Here is a 23,720-nt window from a genome sequence, read left to right as displayed (position 1 = left end):
CTAGTAAGCAATGGTGAAAGTTAACAGTGCTGACTTGCATGTATATATCAATAGGGGAAACAGAATAAATCTGACAGTTCCAATGATCAGGAAGGGACCTGGTAGCTATTTTCTTTATCAAGTGTAAGTTGTATTATATTTCAATATCATTCATTATCTTATCCACAACTCATTCATATTGTACATTCTTGTTCATAGTTTTAATGATATCTAACTTGTAAGATGTAATATAGACTCTTCTTCTGAAGAAATAGATTCCAAAGAAGTATGAGTTTGTCTGTCTTTAGTGCCTTTCTGGGTTGGATGTTTTTGGAATGTGATGTTGATCTAATGTCATGTGACAGTATCATATCTCCAGGATGCACCATATACAATCATGTAGGGACATTCTTGTCTCCAGTGGAACAGCTGCATGAAGCACAGGTCATGGTATTCTCCAATATGGCTCTTGCCTTGTCCTACAGACACCATCCTTATCCATGCTGAAAACTGATCCAACAGGATTGTTGTCATCATTTTCAACATTAGAATGTACATGTTAAAGGAAATTTTGTTCTATGATTTACTATACATAGTGTAAATTCTTCATGAATATTTTCAGCTTTCTAAATTGGATTAGCTTGGAAATCTGAGTTATGATATTACACCTATATCAAGTTTTTCCTGCAAATCTCTCTGCAGCAAAGTTTGCTTTATTTCCTAAGAACCATCTAATTATTGCTGTTGGTTGTTTTTGTGAGGTTCGTGATAGAGTTGCTGTGAATTAGAAAGCAGCTGTAAGAAAGAATTAAAGTCAATGGAATAAGAAGCTAAATCATCTAACTGGCAGCTTTATATGGATTTTGTTAAAAGAGTTAAACAGCCAAGTATATAAATTGCTTAGGCTTAAGGTCATATTCCAAGGCGGGGCCCGACCGGGCAGCTTTCGGAAGCAAAAAGAATTAGATAAAAGACATCAAAATACACAAAATTTCAAAGTATAACCAATGGGCATGATTTGTGTATATTTCTAGGTATACATTTTAATTTTTCATTTCTTTAGACATCCCGGTCGGGCCCCGGTTTGGAAATGTGACCTAAGCCTAACTAGAGACATTTCTGTCTGTATATACATTTAGTGCAGTACAAGGTACATTGTAGACTCAGAACTCCCTGTAGTGTCTTAATGGTACTAGTACCTCCTTTTAGTGGCTTCATGGTACACGTAATAGTATGACGCACATGTGCACATAGGTGTATGACTGTAATGTAGGTGTCTGAGTGAATTGTAGGTTTGTAAGTTACCAGTTGACCTGTGGTATGTGTAATACGATAATGATGTTTAGTTGAGAGTACATCTGTACCACTCTGTGTGCTACCACGTAGTTGTGAGATATTTCTACATTTGTTAACTTCTACAGTTTATGGTTGGCATGTTTAGGAATTACATGGGTGGGGAGGCTGTCATGTGGGAATTTTTCTCAGAACTGTGCCTAGGCGAGTCTCTAAATTTGGTTCTGGATGTGTGTTTGGGGAGATAAATATAGTCTTCATTGATCATATTACTGTGTGGGTGTACTAAAATAGAGGCAGTCTACAAAAGTTCTATCTACAAGTTGCAATTTGTAGTTAGAAACAAGAATTCAATTTGGTCATTAAAAGTGGAATGCTTTATCAATCCAGTAAGTATTATTACAAGGAGAAGAGTTTACTGTAGAGGAGGATCTTGGGCATGTGATGGTTCAGGTTTAAGCCTCATGCAAATTAACACAAGGTGAGCGGTGTACTCCATGCTGAAGCCACATGGCATCAGACTACATGCACAGTCAAACCTGTCTATAGCGGCCACTCAAGGGACTGGAGAAATGTGGAGACTGTAGACAAGTGGCCGCTATAGAGAAAATATTGATCAATTACCCACGAGCAATAAGTTACGCATGATTTCAGTACCCACTTATGGCACTGATCTTTCTCACCAACTGATATTGTCTCGATCATCTCAGAATTCAGCTGTCCCTGCCAAAGTCAAATCTACCAAAAATGGTTGATATTGCCGTGCGCAAAAAAAAAACTTCACCGACACAGACTTGTACTTTAATGTTCAAGGCATGCATATACCTTCCGCTACTGCCAAAATAACCCTGTCTGGAAGTCCAAATCTTCGCAAACTACGATTCTAAACCGGGCGTAGGATGACATATAGCCGCTGTATGGTGGCAATAAGTAGTGTTTCTGTATCTACGGGACCGGAAATCGTGTGGCTGTGGCCGCGTTGGACAGGTTGCCGCTATAGACTATTTCTTAATGCTTGTAGGTCAATGGGAAAAATCCAAGGGACCGACAAAAAGTGACCGCAATGGCCAGGTGGTCGCTATGCAAAGGTGGCTGCTAATACAGGTTTGACTGTACATGTACATTTTATAGCTACTTAGAAAAGCATCATACCTGATCTCAATCGCCGACTGCTTCACCTTTATCCGGGAAGCTCTGATGACCATCCTGTTAGCTTAGCACCTTCAAATCACTCAATAGGTATACTGTTACCGTATACATGTAGATGGTGCCATTGCAGGGCTCTAAATTCATTTTTGGGATTAGGTGCACTGGTGCATAAAAAATTGGTTGCACCAAAATATTTTTGGGTGCACCACTTAAATTTAAGTAGAATGTCAGGAAAACCTTATAACAAAACTTAGTTACATGCTATCAAATTCTTCTTAAACAAGTACCATGACAGACATTTTTATTATCTTTCTAACACTTAGATGTCAAGAATATGATGTATACTAGACTAAGTATACTTTGATATCTTTACATACATAAACCCAAGAAAATATTTGGGTGCACCCTGTGCACACACAGAAAATAATTTGGTGCACAGCTCCAATTTTGGGTGCACATGCACCCAGTATTTTGAGCCCTGTATTGATATATATGTTAAAAGCATCATTCTGTGTGATTCAGATGTATCCAAGGGACAGTCAACCAAGAAGAAGAAGGGATTGTCGCCAGACGAGAGGGTTAGGTCACCCGTCCGGGGCAGGTCTACAAGGTACCAACTGTCTGTTATTGTACTCACTGACAGTCGTTTATATGTCCTGCTAATGATGTTTAATATACTGATACCCAGAAAGAAAGATTAATACAATATTTGATATGCAGTATGTGTATTTTATCATTGCCATATGTTTTTATGACGAAACCTCTAGATGATTACAAAATGTACCTGGCTGACATGCCAGGCCTGAATGGACTCCTTGCATGCAACTTGTTTTTTCAAGGACTGGCTCACTGTTTGTCCCATAATCTATTCTGGCCCGAAGAAGGTAGCTGAGGAGTTCCCCAATGTTAGGCCAGGTCTTTCAGAATGTGTTGCAGGAACTTTATTTACCACTGAAATGACATGTTGTTGTGTATGATGTGTTTAGGTACAGCACCACTGAAATGACATGTTGTTGTGTATGTTGTGTTTAGGTACAGCACCACTGAAATTATACGGTGTGGTGTATGATGTGTTTAGGTACAGCACCACTGAAATGACATGTTGTTGTGTATGATGTGTTTAGGTACAGCACCACTGAAATGACACGTTGTTGTGTATGATGTGTCTAGGTACAGCACCACTGAAATGACACGTTGTTGTGTATGATGTGTTTAGGTACAGCACCACTGAAATGGCATGTTGTTGTGTATGATGTGTTTAGGTACAGCACCACTGAAATGACACGTTGTTGTGTATGATGTGTTTAGGTACAGCACCACTGAAATGACATGTTGTGGTGTTTGATGTGTTTAGGTACAGCACCACTGAAATGGCATTGTACATGTTGTGTATGATGTGTCTAGGTACAGCACCACTGAAATGACATGTTGTGTATGATGTGTTTAGGTACAGCACCACTGAAATGACATGTTGTGTATGATGTGTCTAGGTACAGCACCACTGAAATGACATGTTGTTGTGTATGATGTATTCAGGTACAGCACCACTGAAATGACATGTTGTTGTGTATGATGTATTCAGGTACAGCACCCAGCCTGTGACCCTGGCAGAGAGACCAGCTGTTGTGCCACAGAGACTGACTATCCGTGGGGAGGATGAAGTCATCACCGGCAGTTCAGGTACATACTATATACATGTATGAATTATACAGTTAGAAACGTCGGGGCTATCAAAGGGAAAGTGACTTCGGTAGGTGGCTTCCAGGATTGTAGCCAGCACCCGTCCTTCCGTCCCTTGACGGAATTTTGCAGCTGGGGCCCATTCCGTCCTCTGTAAAGGACAAAAATTGATATGTAAAGATATAAAAAAAACTGTCTCCCAGGTGTAATTTTAAGCTTACCTAAAGCTGAGGGCACAACCCGCCGTACGCGCAAATACGTGCTGTCTACGTGCTGTCTACGTGACAAACCGTGGACAATCTTTTGGGATCCGTAAGTGGTAAGTACCGCCTCCGTACAAACTCGTAGGGAATCCGATGGATTTTGGAGCACGCAGACATGTAGAACTTTATGTGCAGGCAAAACTTTGCGTGCCATCAGCATGCGGATTCACTCCCCGTACGTGCCAGTACAGGTGACGCGCCTGCCCTATACAGCCTGAACGTTTTCAGAAATATGTTTGTACGTGGCCTCCCAAAAAAACGTACGGACAAATTGCACGTGCGGCGGGTTGTGCCCTTAGCTTAACCTGGCACTGACAGTCAAATTTTGTGACTGGATATCTGTGGGTACAACGTTACATGGCTAGATGTAGAATAAAACATGTAATGCCTGCTAACAAATGTTTCTTGAATAATACTAACTTAAAGACTAATTTACTTACCAGCTGCTTACTTCCTTTGACCCGTAACTCTCATGTTCTTCCAGTTACCCGGCTGCGACAGTTGTTCAATTATTCAACGTATAAGAAAACAAATTTACAACCTCTCCCAAATACCTCCAGCGGTGAGGATGTCACCAACCAAGACACATCCCCGCCAGACAGCTCCAATGTTGGCAATACAGCAGAGACACAACAGCAAGGACCCACACAAAAACTTGTCTTCCGCAAGACAGGAAGGAAGTGGGGCTCCTTACGAGTTAAAGGAACTCCCAAAATCGAGTTTGAAGAGGACTCGTCCCCTTTTACACGCAGCTATTCTTTCAGGGGGAAGGATTTGAAGGATGAAGGTTTAGAAGACATTAGAGGCATCGGTAGGCTCCATGCCATGGTGGCAACACAACATGCATTCTCTCCCTGCTGTTGTCTTATCCATTCTCATTTACTCAATCTTTTTGTTTCCTCTACACATTCTAGGTGACTGTACTGACCGCTGCTAACCGTCACTTTCTGTTTTAGTTATGCATGCACTAGTACTCATCGGGTGTCTTTAACTCACACTGCCATATTTATGTCATATTTATCAGCAAACAGCTGACAGTATTGTTTGCTAATATAAGTAACCTGTGACACTTTTCGATTGAGTTTTTCGATTGTTTTTTATTATGTTAAGGTAACTGTAATGTTTGTGAGGGAGTGAATATGGGAGCACCCTGGCTGTATGTATCTTACTTGACCTCTGCATGCTGTAACTTGTAAGAAAGCTACCCAGTTTTTAAAGGTTTCTAAAGTCGTGTCCCCTTTCTGAATAGATGTGTCAATGGTCAAAAATCCTTTGAAGAAAAAGAAACACAAAAAATTTTCACTGTTGAAATATATATACTACATGTATGCCTGCCCAAAAATACAAAACTATATGTCAAGGAAGAATTAAGGTGACAGTGTCATTTTTCTTTGGTAGGTCATGTATTGTCAATTTTTTGGTAATCATGATGAGGCATTTTCCTAAAAAATATGGTAGGTGAAACAAAAGCGCACACAATTAGAGAGTCTACCTGAGGTTTGTACCTTCTACTAACCTTGCAGTTGTGTTGTTGTAAAGCGTTGAGAGCGTTATAAAGAAACAGTTTTTCTCATTGGGGCAGCAGTTGTTCCACCTGATGTTTGTAAACCTGGTCAAGTTATCACTTTCTTCTTTGTCTTGTTTCTTAGATTGTAGTTAGTGTAGTTTCATCTTTTGTAGTGTGATAGTTGTTCTCTTTCAGATGGTGAAAGGTGTTGGTTGATAACTAATGCTTTACTTTCCAGAAGGTTCTTTTCCTAGCCTGGGTACCATCCGGATAGTAGTTCGCCCCTATGCTTGCTTCTGCTATCTGTCTGGAGACATGCACATTCAAACCGTTTGGTGGTGATGCCAGTTAATGAGCGAATCAAGGAATAGGTTCTAGAGCACTCGTTCGATGACAACAGGCCCTCCCGCAATGAGACGGAGGGCTTGTCCGGTGTTGGAACGCAGCATTCCATAATTCGCTCATACCAAATGTATGTGGGTACCAATCAGCGCCTGCGTCCAAGATTTGGACGATTCCAGACGTTAAGATGGTCCGCATTCCCAGACGGAAACACAGAGAAGCGACTGTATATAGTGTATAATGAATGTCAGAGCTAGAAGCGACTGAATATAATATACAATGAACGCTGGAGCGAACTTCTGTCCGGATGGTACCCTGGAGCCTATTCTTTTCCAATATGATTAGTGTTTTTTTCTTTATACTTAGATGTGTAGATATATGTTGCACATTGCTCAGTTCATCTTCACACCTCTACCATAGAATGTTGTCCAAATGCTTCTCCACTATTTCCATAGTGTCCAGAATTCGGCAGTTATTTGGGGATTCCAAAGACGAGACAGAACAGCCGGCACTAGTGAAACCAGCAGGATCACACGATCAGCGCCCCCCCTCCAGTCCAGAGGCACATGGGTTCCCCGCCTCTCAGGGCACCAGGTCAGCATCCTCTCCCATCCAGCACATCCTCCACACCCCAGCCACGCCCAAGCCACAGCCTCCCACCGTCACCTCAAGGACGGCAACCTCCGACATGGAGGCACATCAGCAGAACAACAGCATGAAAGAAGACAAGGAAAACGATGCGGAGAGGGCCGAGAGGATAGCCAAGTACAAGGCCCAGAGGAGAAGGGAGTTGGCACAGAAGTATGACTTCCTGAATAAGAGTGTAGCAGCAGATGTCCAGGCACGTCGAGCACAGTTTGGGAAGAGCAGAAACTTTACCATCGGATCTTCACCAGAGAGTGCACTCAGCATTGCTGCAGCTCGATCAGAGGTATGTGTTTCCTTAGTAGTAGTGGTAGTAAAGAAAAAACTATTATCCGATGTTGCAATAGGACGTAATAACTCACTCAACAGGGCTTTTCTGATATGTAAAAGAGCAGTCATTTAGCAAACAGGTTAAAGGAATTTTTTAAAGGTTCAAACAAACAAACAATTATGTAGCCTCTGCCAGGCTCCATATGTAGGTAGCTATTAAGGAATTCAAATTGCCTAACTTGCCAGAAGAGTTAATTTAGCTCCCCAGGGAGTACAGTTTTTGGCCCCAGGACACTAACTCCTCCTTTCTGACAATCTGTCTATTTGCCAATTTCTACTATTTTTCCAGCAACCTGTAAAGCCTGGTAGAGATTTTCAGTTCTTTCCTCTGAGCAAATATTAGACAAAAAGTATCAACAATGAAAAGTGATTTTGTTTTGAAACCATTCAATTTTGTCCTCATTTGGTTGTTGATATGCAATATGAACACCCACCTTAAAGATGCTTAAGAAGAGTCCTAAAACAGTGTTCCATGTTTGCTAAGGCTTAGGTCACATTTCCAAACCGGGGCCCGGCTGGGATGTTTACAGAAACGAAAAATTAAAATGTATACCTAGAAATGTACACAATGCCCACAAGTCTTATGTTGACATTTTGTGTATTTCTGTGTCTTATATATCATTGCCATACAATACATTGTCACTGCTGCAATTGTTGCGCAATAAAACATCATATCATATCATATATCATTCTTTTCCCTCCCGAAAACTGCACAGCTTGGCCCTGGTTTGTAAATGTGACCTAAGCCTAAGAAGAGTCCTACTGGTATGATAGTGTACACACGTTTTTCATTCGAAACGTCCGGGAGTAATTCTCTGTTTTTTATCCAGTTGTAGAGATTGAATTGTATCTGAATATTGTTTACCTGGATGTCTAACCTGCATAATGTAATGTATGTACACATGTTTGTTTGTTTGTTTATTGTATGTTTGTTTGTTTGTTTGTTTGTTCCAGGCAGAGAGCAGGGTGGGGCAGCATCCTGTAGGGCTGAGCCCCCGAATGGTGAGGAGAGGTTCTCATGACAGGTGGGTCTCCTCACACACAGCTACATGTACAAGTACTGACAAGTATGGGGAGGTCATCACTGTCTGGCCATGGTCCTAATGTTTTGTTCTTGGGAAGTTAAGCAGGGCTCCAAATACCACCTGCATATGCAGGCTAGTTCAGGTGAAATTGGAGTTGTGCAGGTACATTTTTGTATTTCTGGTGTCTACATGCACCTAACCTGCAGTGGTCCATGTACTGGGTTTTATACATAAATGTCCTATGATGTAGGTGTATATGGATTGTTATTAGCTGCATTGACTGTTACCACCTATTAAGTATAAAAGAAAAAAAATAGCAATGGTTCCTGAATAATTTTAGTGTGATCCATACGTCCTAAATTCAGAGTGGTGCAGGTAAATTTTATCTGGTGCAGGTAATTTCCGATGTTACCTGCACTACTGCAGGTATGCAGAAAAAAGTATTTCGAGCCCTGTACATGTACATGTACAAGACATTTGTATGTGCATGTGGTTGTCTTGGAATCGGGAGGTCATGAGGTCATCACTACCTAGTCCCAATGTTTTGTTCTTGGGAAGTTAAGGATGTCCTATTAAATACATGTAGGACATAAGTTATTTACCATTTTTTGTGGGAACAAAGTGGCAACAGCAATAACATCAGCACAATGCTACAGGATGCAAGTGTAGTTGGAAGGGGGGCTGATGCTGATTTTCCAACCATCTCACTATGCTATACAAAGCGCCTTTGTCAGACTAGGACTGTTGCCAGTAGGCATTATGAGGCATTATAAATAATCTCATTAAAAAACAATCTTGATGAAAAGTGACTTTAATTGTGCAAATTTTCAGTGCCATCCTGGCTGAAAGCTTGGCCCAGTTCAGTGCTGATGACCATCATTCCGGTGTGGCACAGGTTGACTCAGGCACTGCTCATCCAACACCATCCCCCAGAGCTCTCCGAAGGTACACATGCAACTTTCACATGTTATCATCAAATCTGTTTCAGTTACATAGTGATTTAAGTTTATAATTATAGACACTTTAACATTCCTTATACCATCAGCTCAATCTAAAAATCTATAGTTCTATAGCCTTAGTCATATTCCTCGTATGATGGGCCCGCATTATGAAATTTGGTTAACTGTGTGAGTGTTGCTGGTAAACCATGCTTCAATACTTCAATGCTGATCGCCAAATCATTAATTAATCCATCCTGTTTGTTTCACCCAAGATGAGCTATGCCCTGTTCTTAGTACCCACTTAGTGTCCCAATACATTGCTATGTTTTTGAATTGCAGGTACAGAAGAAGCGAGACTCTACCTATGGAGAGAACAGACATCATGACTATGTTGTCACAGGACAGTGAGGAGCCACCAACACAAACACCTGACCAACAGGTCACCATCTACACAAAGACGGACACAAGGTACCAAGTGTCCGTAGTATGCTAACAACTGTTACAGCAATGTTTCACTACATCAGGGCTTGAAATACTGAGCTGTGCAGGTATTTCTGGTATCTACCTTCAGCTAAGCTGCACTGGTCCATGTACTAGGTTTACATACAGATTTCATGATGTGGACGTAGTCACGATAGAAAGAAATAACGCCAATGGTTTCTGAACAGATTTTAGTAATAATAGTATGACCAATACTTGCCAAATTCTGAGTGGTGCAGGTTTGTCTGGTGCAGGTAATTTCCAATGTAACCTGCACCTGTGCAGGTAAGCAGAAAAAAAAGTATTTTGAGCCCTGCTGCATTGACAGTTCATTCTTTGTATAATGTATCTAATGGGAATATGTCCTAGCCTGTCTCATGCTGTAGTCACGAATTGCTAACAGATGGTAGGTGGTTTTTTTTAACATTTGGCCCCAATGGTCTCCCTGCAACTGCTATTGTAGTGCTCGTGCATGGTTTGTTGTAATTCTGACATTATCTCGGTGAAAGAATATGCCTCGAGTTGCCCAACCAGGCTGTTAGAACTAGCCTGCCCCCTGTCGGACCCCGCAGGAATTACATGTCTTTTCTGTGTTTTTCTTGGTATGAGATGCTACGTCCGCTCCCAAGAAATAAAGAGGAATGAAGCACATGTAAAGAGACAGGCAATAAATACCCAGGCTTAAACCCTGCCTTCATCCTCGCTGTGCTGGCGGTAGCGTAAGCTGGGCACGTTGACTGGGTCATAGATAATACCAGAGATGAAACAACTGGTGACAGGCCATTGCACGTGGAACATTCAACGACTTTCAATGGCACAAATGATTCAGGTTGAGGAGTCCCCATTAGAATATGACCCATGATCTCCTGTTACCATCACCAATCTCTAGACACATGAAGAACCATCACAGTTGAAGGGTCGCAGAACTAGGCCATATCTATTATAATCGGAACGGCTAACCGGATGTTGTACTGTCATTTAAGTATGTTCAACTTGTCAATGTAACAAAGAACATGTAATTCAGCTCTATGGCTGCTAAATGTTTTTATGAATAATACCCATGTATTTATAATGGTGGATTGATTTCCTGTACTGCAGGCCGGAGCCAGAGGGTGGCGTTCCTGAGGACCAGCCTGTGGTGCCAGTGCAGGAGGTGACTGGTGAGGAACAGGCTGAAGACCAGGGGGAGAGCAGCAGTCTCTCAAAGGGGGCTGAGGTGGCAGATTCACAGCCGAGAAGGGTTCACGCAGGTATGGTACACCACAGTTGAATTTTCCTGCATCTTGAAACTAAGTGTTGTCATATCTGTGAATTCACAGTTGAAACAAAACTATACTGTGAGTGTAGTCTTCATCAAGGAAGGCATTAGACGTACACGTTGACGTACATGACTTGTATATGTTGATAAAAGATATAGGCGCATGACATTGTGCAAAAAACAAACTCTGAACGTATAGACTACTCAAGTCCACATATAGTGAAGAATAGTATTTGAAAATTTCATGAGGCACAGACCTACCATCGCTAAACTAAGAATCAGTCACTTCAAACTGTGAATTGAATCAGGAAGTCACAACTGCACTCCTCTAGAACAAAAACTATCTTCTGCAGTGATTGAGTAATTGCAATTTGGCGAAGCAGCATTTTTTATCCCAGCATTTGATGGTGACTTAAATAATGATAAAAGAATATGCCAGAAAGCAATTACTCAAGCAACTGGATATGGCTTTGGAAACGGTCAGACGTTTCGGATAGAATCCACTATCCTTCGTCAGTGACACTGAAGTGATCTGGAAGAAACAGGTCTTTTATACCCTAACTATGAATGAAGACAATTCTAGATGTCCAATAGGAAACATTGTAAGACAAATTTAGGCTGAAGTTGCTTGAGTAACTGCTTTTTAGCATATCTTACTACCTGGATGTCAAACCTTCATCAACGTAATGATAAAAGAAGTCCAAGAGTCTTCACAGTGACTCAGAAGTTAAACACAGTGTGTCTTTCAGGGGACTTTTGTGATATGGAAGTGGCAGATCGAAGAAGGCGTGACCGAGAGCGCAGAGAGTATCGACGAAGGCGGAAGGAAGAGAAGAGGAAGTCTAAACTCAACATGCCAGGACAGGAAGGTCAGGATTTATGGGTGTCACCTGCATTTACAAATTACTAGTATTCAAGGGCTGTAGTTTTCACTCAGTCACACATTAAAATCAGGCAAATATAGACTCTGAGCCTTTTTATTGTAACATGGTTATGAAGCAAATAAGCTGTAACTGTACACCACAGGAAAGTTAGCCTAATTCTGTGACAAATCTCATTTTCCAGGATCTTAGTAATTCTTACCCAAAGCTTCCTCCCTGTTCTGCAGATCCTGACTTCACCCAGGCTGCAGTTGTGTCTGAAGATGTGTACACGGATGGGCAGCTATCTGCAGTTCCACAGGAGCTGTCAGGGGGCGACAGGGAAGCCTCTCCCAGTAGGATCTATGTGGACACTGCCGTGGTGGAGCCCAGAGATCGCATGAGTTCACAGAGCGAAGACGCTTCTGACTCGGACAAGAAGCAGACACAGAAATACATCCAACTCACCAAGCAGCCTTCCCACCAGGAGAGAGTCCAGTCTAGCAGTACCCAGAAGCAAGCCACAGAAGTAACTGGGGAGTCTGGAACTCAGGAAAAGCCAGGTTTTACCCTAACGGAGATGAACGTAAAGAAGGGTCAAGTCAAGGTCAAGGATGTAGACAAATTATCGGGTGTTCCTCGAGTTTCACGATTTCGAAACCTGTCCCCATGGAAGGATGATGTGGTTGTTGATTCAACAACAGAATCTGAGTATGAAGGCGGACACATGTCGGACACTCACCCCAGCAGGGTGAAGAAGCTGACTGATGATCCCAGACCCACGAGGGCTGAAGCATTGTTGAGGAGCAAAAGGCCTCTTCTGCCTTCCAAGGTCAAGCGACAGTTGGGAGGGGAAGAGAAACGACTCCCTTTGCACATCGCTGGGAAAAGTTCTGATTCTTCCAGATCGGATACCTCCGATATTGAGGGGAAGCATAGCAGCTTCCTGACATATATGAAGTCTGGGGCCGAAGAAATCAATGGTGATGCAGATGAAATCACTCCCACTGCAGTCACAGAGCTAAGAGTGGAGGAAGAGGCAAGTACAGCATCTGTAGAGAAAGTAGAGACAAAGTCTACAGAAACTCTAGGAAGTGCAGAAAAGCTAGTAGAGCTGAAGGTAGTAGAGGAGCCATTGGCAGCAAGCAAACCAACAGAAACCTTAGATGAAAAACTGGCTAAACTGAAACAAAGATTACAGCAAAGAACAAGGCTACAGGTGGAAGAGGTCAAGCTCGCCAAGCCAGAGGGCTTGGGAATTAAGATTGAAGCTAAGATCAGTGAGAAATATCGCAAAGCTGAGAGGAAGGCAGATGAGTTTGAGCAAAGTGACAGTAAGAAGATAGAAGATATAGTGTCATCAAAGGCTGGACCATTGTATGAGAAATCAGAAGAAGGAAGTGATGGAAGAGAAGGGACAGGTGAAGAAACCACAACACAGCAAAGTGCACAACTCACAGCAGACGAGCTAGAAGCTATCAGAGAGGTTGACTTAGCCATAAAAGAAGAAGAACAGTATCCAGAAGAGGTAGCAAAATCCATGGAAGAAGCCAAACCATCTGGGAGGGAACCAGTTAGCACCAGGAAAGAAGTGATACAACCTGCCACCACTTTGAAGGAAAATGAAATGCACACAGCAGATGTTCTTGAGGAAGCCAGAGAGATGGTGAAACAAGAACTGAAGGTAGCAGAAGAACAGGAGGAAGAACCAACTGTAGTGAAAGAGGCTGAACAGTCTGCTGTCTCCTCTACCAGTAGGCCTGAGGACAACAGTGAGTTGGACTCTACTTCTCAACCCACCAAGTTCCATGGAAAACCACCCTTGTCCCTGGAATTGGACTTAGAAATGGAGCCCACTTCTGAGGTAGCCGGGCAGCCCCCCACCCCCACTCCGGGGTCGCCCCGCTTCTCTGTCATAGAATCTCTGAGGGAAAGTGCTCGCAAACTGGACGATAAGATCAAGAGTTTAAAGGAAGGAACTAAGAAACTGGAGGAAAAGATCGGGAACAAGAGACAGGATAAGATACAGAAGCTCGGGGAAAAGGTCTCCAAGTTTGAGGCTATTGCCAAGGGTGGCCCTCCTGTCAAGGATGGAAGGACAAGGATGAAAATATCATCGAAGGAACGGCGTAAAGATGAGCGTTTTCGCACACAGCCTATCACAGCATTGGAGAAGTCTTCTGGGACTGCATCAGAAATGTGAGTATATTTTCTGTCAATCTGTTCCTTTATTTCTTTATTCAGGTACCCTTTAGCCCTATTTAGGGCTAGTCTACCAGGGTTCGAATGAGAATAGTCTGTTCTAAAGTGGTGAATCTGTACAGCAGGGTTTTCCTCGGTGTCTACTATATCACCCCCACCTAACTCCTTCTGCTTTTCCCCCTACCCATTCACCTTTTCCCCCGGACTTCCTCTTAACCCCCGCTGTACTCCATCTGTGCCCCCGTCATTCCTCTTTACCCCCGGTGTAATTCTGCTTTTCCCCCGCCCTTCTGCTTTACCCCCAATGGCCGCCGTCAACCCGAATTTCACGTAGTCGACACGAAAATCGTTCGGAAAGTAACAATAACGGTTGCGCCACGGAACATGAAATAGCCTATGCTCTAGTACACATTCTGGGCCACCTTTCTGCCAAGTGGCGTTTCACAACTCCTTCCCATTCTGAACTGAAAAGCCATGTGCCGTCAGCAGCGCGTCGTTTGTGGCGCTCCACTACTACATGTACTTCCTGGAGGCTGGGTGGTGGAGCGCTTGAGGGGTTTTGCGGCGTTTCAGAAAATCATTAGGCTTGGCATCAAATTCAGGATCTTTAATAATATAATTCTTATAAATGCAATGGTGAAGTGATGGTAACAATATAGTATGAGAATGAGGTACAAAGAGAGTGCAGAATCAATTCACTAAAGACAGGCACAGAATGCGTACACTATTAAAGGTTCGGAATCGTTCCATGTATACATGTAGCATTTGAAGATTTCACTTGATGTAACAGATCTTCATAAAATGTCTGCTGCGGCATCTTTAATACGTCACGTCACGTATGCTGTGGTTTCAGTACCGTGCGTCTGTATTTGTGTTTGTGAACAGTATAACTCAAGGAAAGGTGGCTGGATCTTTGGCATGCAGAACGTGTGGGAACAGTCGAAATGCAGCAGGGCGTACAATACATGCGAGTAACAAGAAATGTATGAAGAGAGCCCATGATATCTTGGTACTAAGGGACTGTAAATGGACACATAGCGAGTTTGTAAAAAAAAAATAAAGGGTATACATTTGTATTTGAAATGTACACTTTCTTTACTAAGCATACCGAGAAGTCACAGTGAGATTTAAAAAAAAAGTTGGGTCCCACTATGCTGGTCAGGCTGAGACGCATTGCCTATTCACGGGCGCGACCCTGCCCCTCGGATCGACACGGGGACTTTTACCTGCGTTGTTTCCAACCTGGGTCGGTGTGTCCCTCTTGAAACAGAACAACCTGTTAGTCCTGGGCTCCTGGGTAACCATATCGGTGCCGAACTTAGCGAGTCGCCCAATCGTCATAGCACAGCGCGCCGGCCTCAAGCGCTCCACCACCCAGCCTCCAGGAAGTACATGTAGTAGTGGAGTGCCACAAACGACGCGCTGCTGACGGCACATGGCTTTTCAGTTCAGAATGGGAAGGAGTTGTGAAACGCCACTTGGCAGAAAGGTGGCCCAGAATGTGTACTAGAGCATAGGCTATTTCATGTTCCGTGGCGCAACCGTTATTGTTACTTACCGAACGATTTTCGTGTCGACTACGTGAAATTCGGGTTGACGGCGGCCATTGGGGGTAAAGCAGAAGGGCGGGGGAAAAGCAGAATTACACCGGGGGTAAAGAGGAATGACGGGGGCACAGATGGAGTACAGCGGGGGTTAAGAGGAAGTCCGGGGGAAAAGGTGAACGGGTAGGGGGAAAAGCAGAAGGAGTTAGGTGGGGGTGTATATTGATATTTGATGGATCACTGATGAAAAGAATGGCTGTTGTTAGTGTATCTGTATTTAAGTAAGTTCAACACACAGAAGGTGCACAGAGAACACTCTGAATTAAAGTCAAGGCATCATGTCCAATTTTGACAAATTGATGGATTATAAAATGATGGAAATTTCATTATGTACACTCATCAGTATGGGCATTGCTGCTAAAATCTAAGGGGGCTGTGGGGCATGGTCCCCAGGGTAATTTAGGAAGTTTTAACAGTCTGAAAAAAATGGCAAAATTCAAAGTGCTTTTTCTTGATTTTGTGGCACTGATGATGACCTGATGGAAAGCCCTGCTGACCTGGTAGTAGATGTAGGTCAACAAGGGTCACTTCTTTCAGCATAATTCTCTAGGACTGCCCTACTGGCCAATCCTACCATAATGATGATAATGTCATGAAGTTTAGATTTAGATGCTTCTTGGTAGATAGTGGATAAAACGAGGGTCAATCTTGAGTATCAAAATCCCATCCAGGGATGGAATGATGGACACATGTCGTGGGGGTCAGCCTGCTGTGATCCGTTAGGGTACATTGTATTTTGTGTTTTGATGCAACCTCGATGCACAGCTGGTAGTCCACCTTGGACGTGGCAGTGAGTGACCTTATCCTAAGAATATTGTAAGTACTGTATGTAACCAGCCTTGTCACAAACTTTTAGAGTAGGGGGCTAATATATGAAAGTAGCAGGCAAGGCGCGTAGCGGCTTGCGGCGAGCCACGGAGTGGCGAGCGGGGGGTAGGTACGGGACGGGGGGTGTCCCCCCGTCCCGTAGGGGGGTTCTGGGGGGCCTCCCCCTGGGAAAATTTTTAAATTTAGACCCCTAAATATGGTTTGGGGGTGTATTTTGGGTAACTTTGGTTATCTTTAAACTTTGAATTGACAAAAAAATCCTGAATTTCGAAAAAATTCAGCATAGGTTCCCCGCTATGACCCCTATAAACCGGGGGCCAACTATCAGAAAACTGCCAGAGGTTTATCAAAACAAATTACTGGGGGATTTTGTAACAGGGAGCACTGGACTTAAACTTTTATTTTTTGAAATTCTACCCCAAAGTAGCCGGCTGGAAAAATGTAAGTAGGCGGCTAAAATCGCCGCCTGCCGCCTAGTTTTGACAAGGCTGGTAACTCATACTGTGGAAGCCAGCTCACGGGTATGCACATGCAGGGCGACCTCGACTAACCTACATAGACCAGCTTGCTCGTGATGTGGGGTTGCGGGTCGAGGACTTTAAGAACGTTTTGGGGGACAGATCTGACTGGAAAGAAAGAGTGGACTTGGTCCGGGCAAGTCGCCCTTGAGGATGATGATGATTGTATGTACAGTACTTATTAAGGTCATGTTGGTTGAGATCAAATTAATGTTGCTGAATAGACATTAGGTTTTGGGACCGTGAGTTTTTGTCCCATAACCCAGAGTTCCTGGGTTTGATATGCCACCGATCCTTTGATATGATCCAGATCTTTTGCCCTTGGCAATCTCGACTTTCCTCGCCGCTCAGTTGAAAATGAGTTCCTAGCTTGGGTTATGGCCAAGACTTCAGGTATTTTCTGGTCAAGAACTACTAGCTATCTGTGATTATGATAATGATAATGATGATACCAGGCTGAAAATCAACATGCTGATACAAGCTTTTGATTAATAATATGTATTTCAACACAGTCTTGATTCATAAACTGTCATTTATGAAGCATGGTAGACAGGACAGCCTAGAGGAAGTCTTGAGAGTTTGTTTGAAGGTTTACAAACTGAGGGATGAAGTACTGTTCTTGCATCTACTATTGTTTTCCTTTTTTTTTCTATTAAAAGTTCAAGTTTACGTTATTTATATATAAGGCTATCACGTCTATAGATGCAGCGAGAAAGCTGTCAGCTGGAGGTCCAGACTTAGAAAAAGCTGGCTTGGGTGATATACAATAAGTGTGGAGTATACTTTAAGTTTTACATTGGGTTCAGTTTGGTGAATTTTGAATGTTGATAAAGTTTGTTGTAAAGTCAGCTTCCATCTGTGTATAGTTTTTTTCCAGCAACGTACAAAATGTACATTTATGGTCAGGGAATTCATGGAATCTGTGCCAAAGACAATTAGATTTGCTTAGTAGAAGAACATCTATAGTACTGATTCAAAAACAATCTTTATAAGGATTTTTGGGAATTGAACTATATACTATATATCAGGCAATGACATCTCACTATGTGGTACATGTAAGTTTATTATAGCCGTATTTTTTGTTGCTCAAAGATTAATGATAAACTTAAATCTTCTTTAGGGCTGTATACATGGGGAATTACGATAAGGTTGTTTTACACATTTTATCATTGCTGTCAATCGCTAAATTCCTTCCAAAATTATTGTTTGTATTTACTATGGTGTACACATAGAATACAACATGGTATATTCCGTATCACCTGAGGTACCAGCCCATGAATTCAATCAATTCCGTAAATGAGTTTCTGTCATTTGTCTTTGTAGGATCCTAAAACATTGCTTGCAAAGGCATTTGTTGTTCTATAAAAATAGAGGACTCACGGTTCCAAATCTGAAATCGGTAAGACGGGTGATTTGTGGAACCGAGTCAAATCTAAGAGGGATCACAAGCACAAAATTTTTAACTTACCAAAAATATTATAACAAACGATTGATTTGTCGTCTGATTTATTTATTTCAACAAGATGAATGCAGGAGGCCCATTACAGGTCGGTCAGAAAACATTTTTATTTTCCCAACAAAAAACAAATTAGAGATAATTTCCGTCCGAACAGTATCCATTTCTCATCTTAGCAAGTATCAGGAGAAACAGTTCATTTTACATGCCACAAAGAACCTCCCCCAGGAAAGAATGGAATAGGCCATCACAAGGCCTTTGTAGGGAAAAAATGCCAAGGTTCAAAGGTCACTGGCGGGACAAGTCACACTACTGCTGGGGTGCTGGCTGGGTGAGGTATTCTTATCAATCCTATAATCCCCTTAAGTAGCCTCTTTATCTGTGTTTTGTTGTATTGTTGTGTTGTGTTTTGTCATGATAGCCTTGTGTACTAGTCCTGATGGACGTATTGTTCTTCCTTTGGAAGCTAATTGTTTGTCGTGGTGTGGTTGGGAGGGGGGCACATTCTATATATGGGTAATGTTTGTTCCAGTCAATTGAACACTAGTAACGGTTATACACAACTTAGTGTGCTGAAAATGTTGAATTTGGTTGGACAGAACATAACAGGATCAGGACCCCGTTGTCTGTAAGAATGTTTGATGAAGGGTGTCTGTGAAGTGTCAGACAGAGAAAGGTCATCTCTGCAGCAAACCTGACACAGTATCCACATCCTTTATTGATTGGGTAAACAGGTTGTCAGTATTACTGGGGTCACAGGGACGACAGGACCAATTTGATCTGGAGCCAGACTACTTTCACATGAAACTGGTCAGGGTTCGTTTTAATCCTCAAACTAAATTTTTAAAGCTTAACATTTTGCCTAGCCCAATTGATGTATACAATTTGTAGCTGTGCTTCTCATAATTATGACTTCAAAGACAACATTGTAATCAATATAACTTGAAATAAAATGACAGCTAGCAATTCTGTATCTGTATCTGAATCTATATACCTGGTATAACAGCCCTTCAGCGTAGCACACCAGCTATGGAATGCATTACATTTACCTGGAATTGTTGTGCAGCTTGAAAAATGACCACGCTTTCAACCATCACTGACATTGTGTTTTGGGTCCAGATTTCTGACATTTGATTGGTCCGAATGCAAAGCCAAAATTGTGGATTGCTTCTATATTGAATTATGAATATCTTTTATGGCAGATATGTAATTATAAGTACGTAAACAAGTTCTTTAATTAAAATGGCCTGAAACCAACACACTCCTTAAAAATCCTGAGAACATGCTTTTAACATTTTATCATCATATTGATTCTGAAGAAAAAAATTAACCCCACTGAAACATAACATGGACATTTATCAGGTATGATTTTGATATAAAGTAACTGCTAGCTTTCATAATCATATTACATCACACACATTTACATGAGCTTGGATTGTCCTTTTGTCAGAGACATTATTACATGGGTGGGTCCAGTTTATTTAATGGTTGCTATGCTCCCAAACTTTGCCCACCCACAAGTCACCTGACTGTGCTTCCATTGTAACCAGCCAAAAGGGTGCAGATATCTCATAAGACAATGTTAGTGGATTTATTGATGTTGCACATGTATTAAATTGTAATTAAAAGGTGTTTGGCTTTATTCGATTGTCAATAAGAAGCTGCTGACATGAAAATATGCTGTAAATTTGAAATTCTTTATTTGTTTGAGGTTATTTCCATGGATAGATATATAGAGCATGATTTTGTTGATAAGAAATTAGGTCACAATATGCATTGTACAATGTAGATTGATTTATTTGTTTGTTGGATATCTTATAGTACTGTAAATGCATCTAAGTTCGCAGGGATTTATTTTCGTCGTAGCGGGAAAAAGGACCTTTCGTGGTTTTAAGTTGGTAGCACCATGCAGTGAAATTGTATTCTCTTACTGCCATGGAAAAATGTTCGTGGTGGTTTTAAGTTTGCGGTGAAGCGGCCACTGCGAAAACTGCGAACATTAAACCACCGCAAAAGTTTCTGCATTTACAAGATATGTCTAAACTGTAAGGTATACTGTAATTATTTTAAGTTTGTGGGGATTTAATTTCGCAGTAGCAGGAAAATACTAGAGTTTTGGCACTGGTTTTGCTGTAGCGCCATCTTGCAAACTTCAATGCTTTTACAGTACTACATGATGGTCACATACTGTAATAGGAAACCTGGTGCCTGTACGAACTGCCAGAAACAACTTACTCACTGGTTACTCTGTAACATATTACAAACAGATAAAACTTTTGATTTGGTCAGTGCTGGCGTGATCAACTGTCACTGATCTAATTATATAACCATATCTACCCTCTGGATATGTAGTACAGAACTATTGTGACTATGGTGTCATACAGTAGGTTGTATAAAAAAAATGAATGAATGCAAACTAAAAAAAAATTGTGTCCCGTAGGTATTCTTGTGTCTTCACCACATATAGCAAGTACGTCATCAAAGTGACAGAGTCAAACATTCCATGATACTGTGACAGTGTATAGTGAGTAATGTACAAGTGGCAAGAAGGGAGTGCCGTGTCTTTTTTTTTTCACTGTAGCAATTGCAAGTACCTCAAACATTCCATTTTGCTGTGACAAGGTATAGTATGTAATACTATATGTACATGTGGCAAGAAGGGCCAAGCTGAAGGGCTGGGTACCCGTTTTTTTCATATTGGACTGGTCCAGAAAAAACAGACCTGAAAAAATTAGGTGGACCGGATGTTGGACCGATTAGAAAATTAACAGACTATTTATCAGGCATTCACAAGTTTTGGCGCTTGCAGGTGGAAGAGAATAACAAGAGTGAACTAGAGTACAGAGTTTATAGTCATTTCTGCCAAGTTTGACAGTCAATCGTACAGTTGCAGTTAGCGTTGTAGGATTCTAAAACGCCAGTGTGAGTCAAATAGTCCACCAAACAGATTTCTTTGTAGGGAAATGGACCATTGGTATGAGTCATACTGATCAGGTTCAGGATCAGGTCCAGACCTGGACCTGATCCTCTGGACCTGAACTGGACTTGAACCTGAATTTTCTGTACCGGTACCCAGCCCTAGTGAGAAGACATTGACAAAAGTTTCTATTGGTAATGCCGTAAGACAAGACAACCTGAGAGCGGGAAAGAACTTGAAGGCAGGACTGGAGGAACACTATTGTGCTTGGTACATTTAACTTTTAAGAGTCAGACAGGCAGAATACTTCCGATTGAGCAATCCTACCCTCTTTAAATTTGATATTAAATCCAATTCTTTTTGAGTAAGACTAAGAATTGCTACATAATGACTGCCCTGAGCAGAAAACTTTCATCAAGGGACAGAAGTATGGACACTTTAAAGAGACCTGATGCAGTACTAGACACATACATGTACAGATGGTGATCCAGTCAGTACCTGTATCATAAGACAAGCACATGTTGTCAAGGTCTTATCCACGGCTTCTCTGGATACATCAAGATGTCACTTACACCTTCTAGTGCCAAGTCCTCCCCACAGACCCAGACCTCAACACTTAAGTCCCGCCTGCTCCCTACTGTTTGTATACACACTGCAGTCTTCCACTCTCTGGGCTCCTCTCCAATTTGCAGGGCTTCCATTTTTGGCATTCTTCTGCCTTCTTAGGAAGAGGTATGCTTGCATTCTAGACCATGTCAGTCATTGCTTGTGCTGGGTTCAAACAGTAACACATGTTCATCAAGGCTCTGCTTGCTGCTGCCCCGAGTTAAAAATACAGCAAGAATTCTGTTAGTTTTTGAGTCTCTGTTAATCAACTGTCATGTTACTGTTTTGGATTTACTTGGGTGGTGTCCTACTTCTGGTTCTGCTATGGAACATGCAGCACAGTAACCAGCGCAGACAAGTCCGCTTCCAACTGCCGACACCTGCCTACTACTATTATGCAGGCATACCCGGGTGAGCTCGTCCTGTACTTAGTGTTGTCTGTTTGGAAATCATATATGATAACAAGGATCCTGGTGACTATAGTCAATAAAAGCTATGAATGGAGAACATTTATTTATGAGGGTCTGCATGCTCTTTTCCGTAAGGCGTACGTAGGCAGCCTATTTTTATTTCCCGTAACTCGTAGGGAAAACAATCTTATCTACGTAATTCGTAGTGATGCCACCAAGTTTAGCCTAATTGCCTTCCTTAATTTAGCGTAATACGTAGGGGGTTCTTCTGAATTCAACGTAAATAGTTGTCGGGCCCCCATGCAGACCCTCATTTATTGGGTACTGCCTGATTGTTAGACATCAAATTCATTTGTTTGGGAAGGCATTTTTAACTTTTGATTATGCATTTGATTATAATCAAAATGTTGTAACAGTACATTATATGTAGTATAAGGGGAGAAGTATATCAATATTGTCACAGTGTGGAAAGCAGAAAGGAAATTGATTTCAAGTATATACGTTCAACTGCAACCAATTTACTGTTTGCCTCTGTTAGCATTCTGGGATTGTGTATTGACATTGTGTACTGACACAACTGTGGGGAAAGTCCTTCTGTATCCTAGGTGGACTTCTTATCATAATAACATGCAGATTAAAGGGGCATTCCATTTAGAAGTGGATATTATAATTCCTTAGAGAATAGATAGTTGTATCAGGTTTGTTTGGTAAATTGAAGCCTAAAGGCAGGGTGAGCATTGTAGCAAACAAGTTCTTGAATTCCCTTAAGAACCCTAACAAGCACTAGTGGGGGTGGATGTGACTTTGACCATGGGAATAGGTACCGGTTGGTACTGGTATAAATTTTGATACTATGATATTTTAGGAGGACTTTTTGATAAGCCTAACTGTATGTGCACAGACGTCATCAGAACTACCAACCAACATGTTGCAATTATTACATCTGTATTTGTTGGTCATTCTAAAGTAATTGTATGTATAATAGTAGCCTTTTTAGATAGCAGAATGGTCCATAAAAAGGGGCAAAATCTCTAATCTTGAAAGTTTTTGTGTACCTTCCTTGATGTCTGATAGTCACTTTAACTGCAGTTGTTAGCTTAGCGACCCTACCGTTAGCGAGAAATTGTTCCCTATAGTAGTCACACAAGCAGTTTGGGCTCCGCCATTTTATGTTGACCTACTTTCAACTTCTTATAATTAAGTGCCCAAATCTCTCTATCCCAAGATGGGATACTCGACAAACCTTTTTTGTGTCTCCCTAAAGGTGTGATAGTCACTTGAATGTGTTTTTCAAGCTTATCCAGACTACCGTTAGCGACAAAGTGTACGGAAGTCGGCTATGCTGGCAAAGTCATATACAGTGCAGTACATTAGAAAGGGGTCTGTATGGGGATACTTGGATTTAGAAGAGGATTACTGTAAATGCA

General features: G+C 41.8%; 1 protein-coding gene across 8 annotated transcripts in view; it reads left to right on the top strand.

The window, feature by feature from the left end:
* Nucleotides 1-23,720, top strand: part of LOC118405565 (supervillin-like) — an 83,663-nt gene that overhangs the window by 20,961 nt on the left and 38,982 nt on the right. For 7 of the 8 annotated variants that reach the window (XM_035805108.1, XM_035805104.1, XM_035805106.1 and 4 more), the window contains 10 exons: nt 2,944-3,031; nt 4,004-4,101; nt 4,849-5,175; nt 6,669-7,144; nt 8,143-8,213; nt 9,045-9,158; nt 9,494-9,622; nt 10,733-10,884; nt 11,642-11,761; nt 12,001-13,951. In XM_035805108.1, the coding sequence (XP_035661001.1) occupies nt 2,944-3,031; nt 4,004-4,101; nt 4,849-5,175; nt 6,669-7,144; nt 8,143-8,213; nt 9,045-9,158; nt 9,494-9,622; nt 10,733-10,884; nt 11,642-11,761; nt 12,001-13,951 (3,526 nt within the window). The remainder of the gene's footprint in view (nt 1-2,943; nt 3,032-4,003; nt 4,102-4,848; nt 5,176-6,668; nt 7,145-8,142; nt 8,214-9,044; nt 9,159-9,493; nt 9,623-10,732; nt 10,885-11,641; nt 11,762-12,000; nt 13,952-23,720) is intronic. The other variant, XM_035805107.1, reaches the window with a different exon arrangement.

Source organism: Branchiostoma floridae, chromosome 18 (assembly GCF_000003815.2).
Source record: "Branchiostoma floridae strain S238N-H82 chromosome 18, Bfl_VNyyK, whole genome shotgun sequence".
Classification (NCBI taxonomy): domain Eukaryota; kingdom Metazoa; phylum Chordata; class Leptocardii; order Amphioxiformes; family Branchiostomatidae; genus Branchiostoma; species Branchiostoma floridae.
The sequence above is the reverse complement of the archived record's forward strand: the minus strand, read 5'-3'. Positions and strand labels throughout refer to the sequence as shown.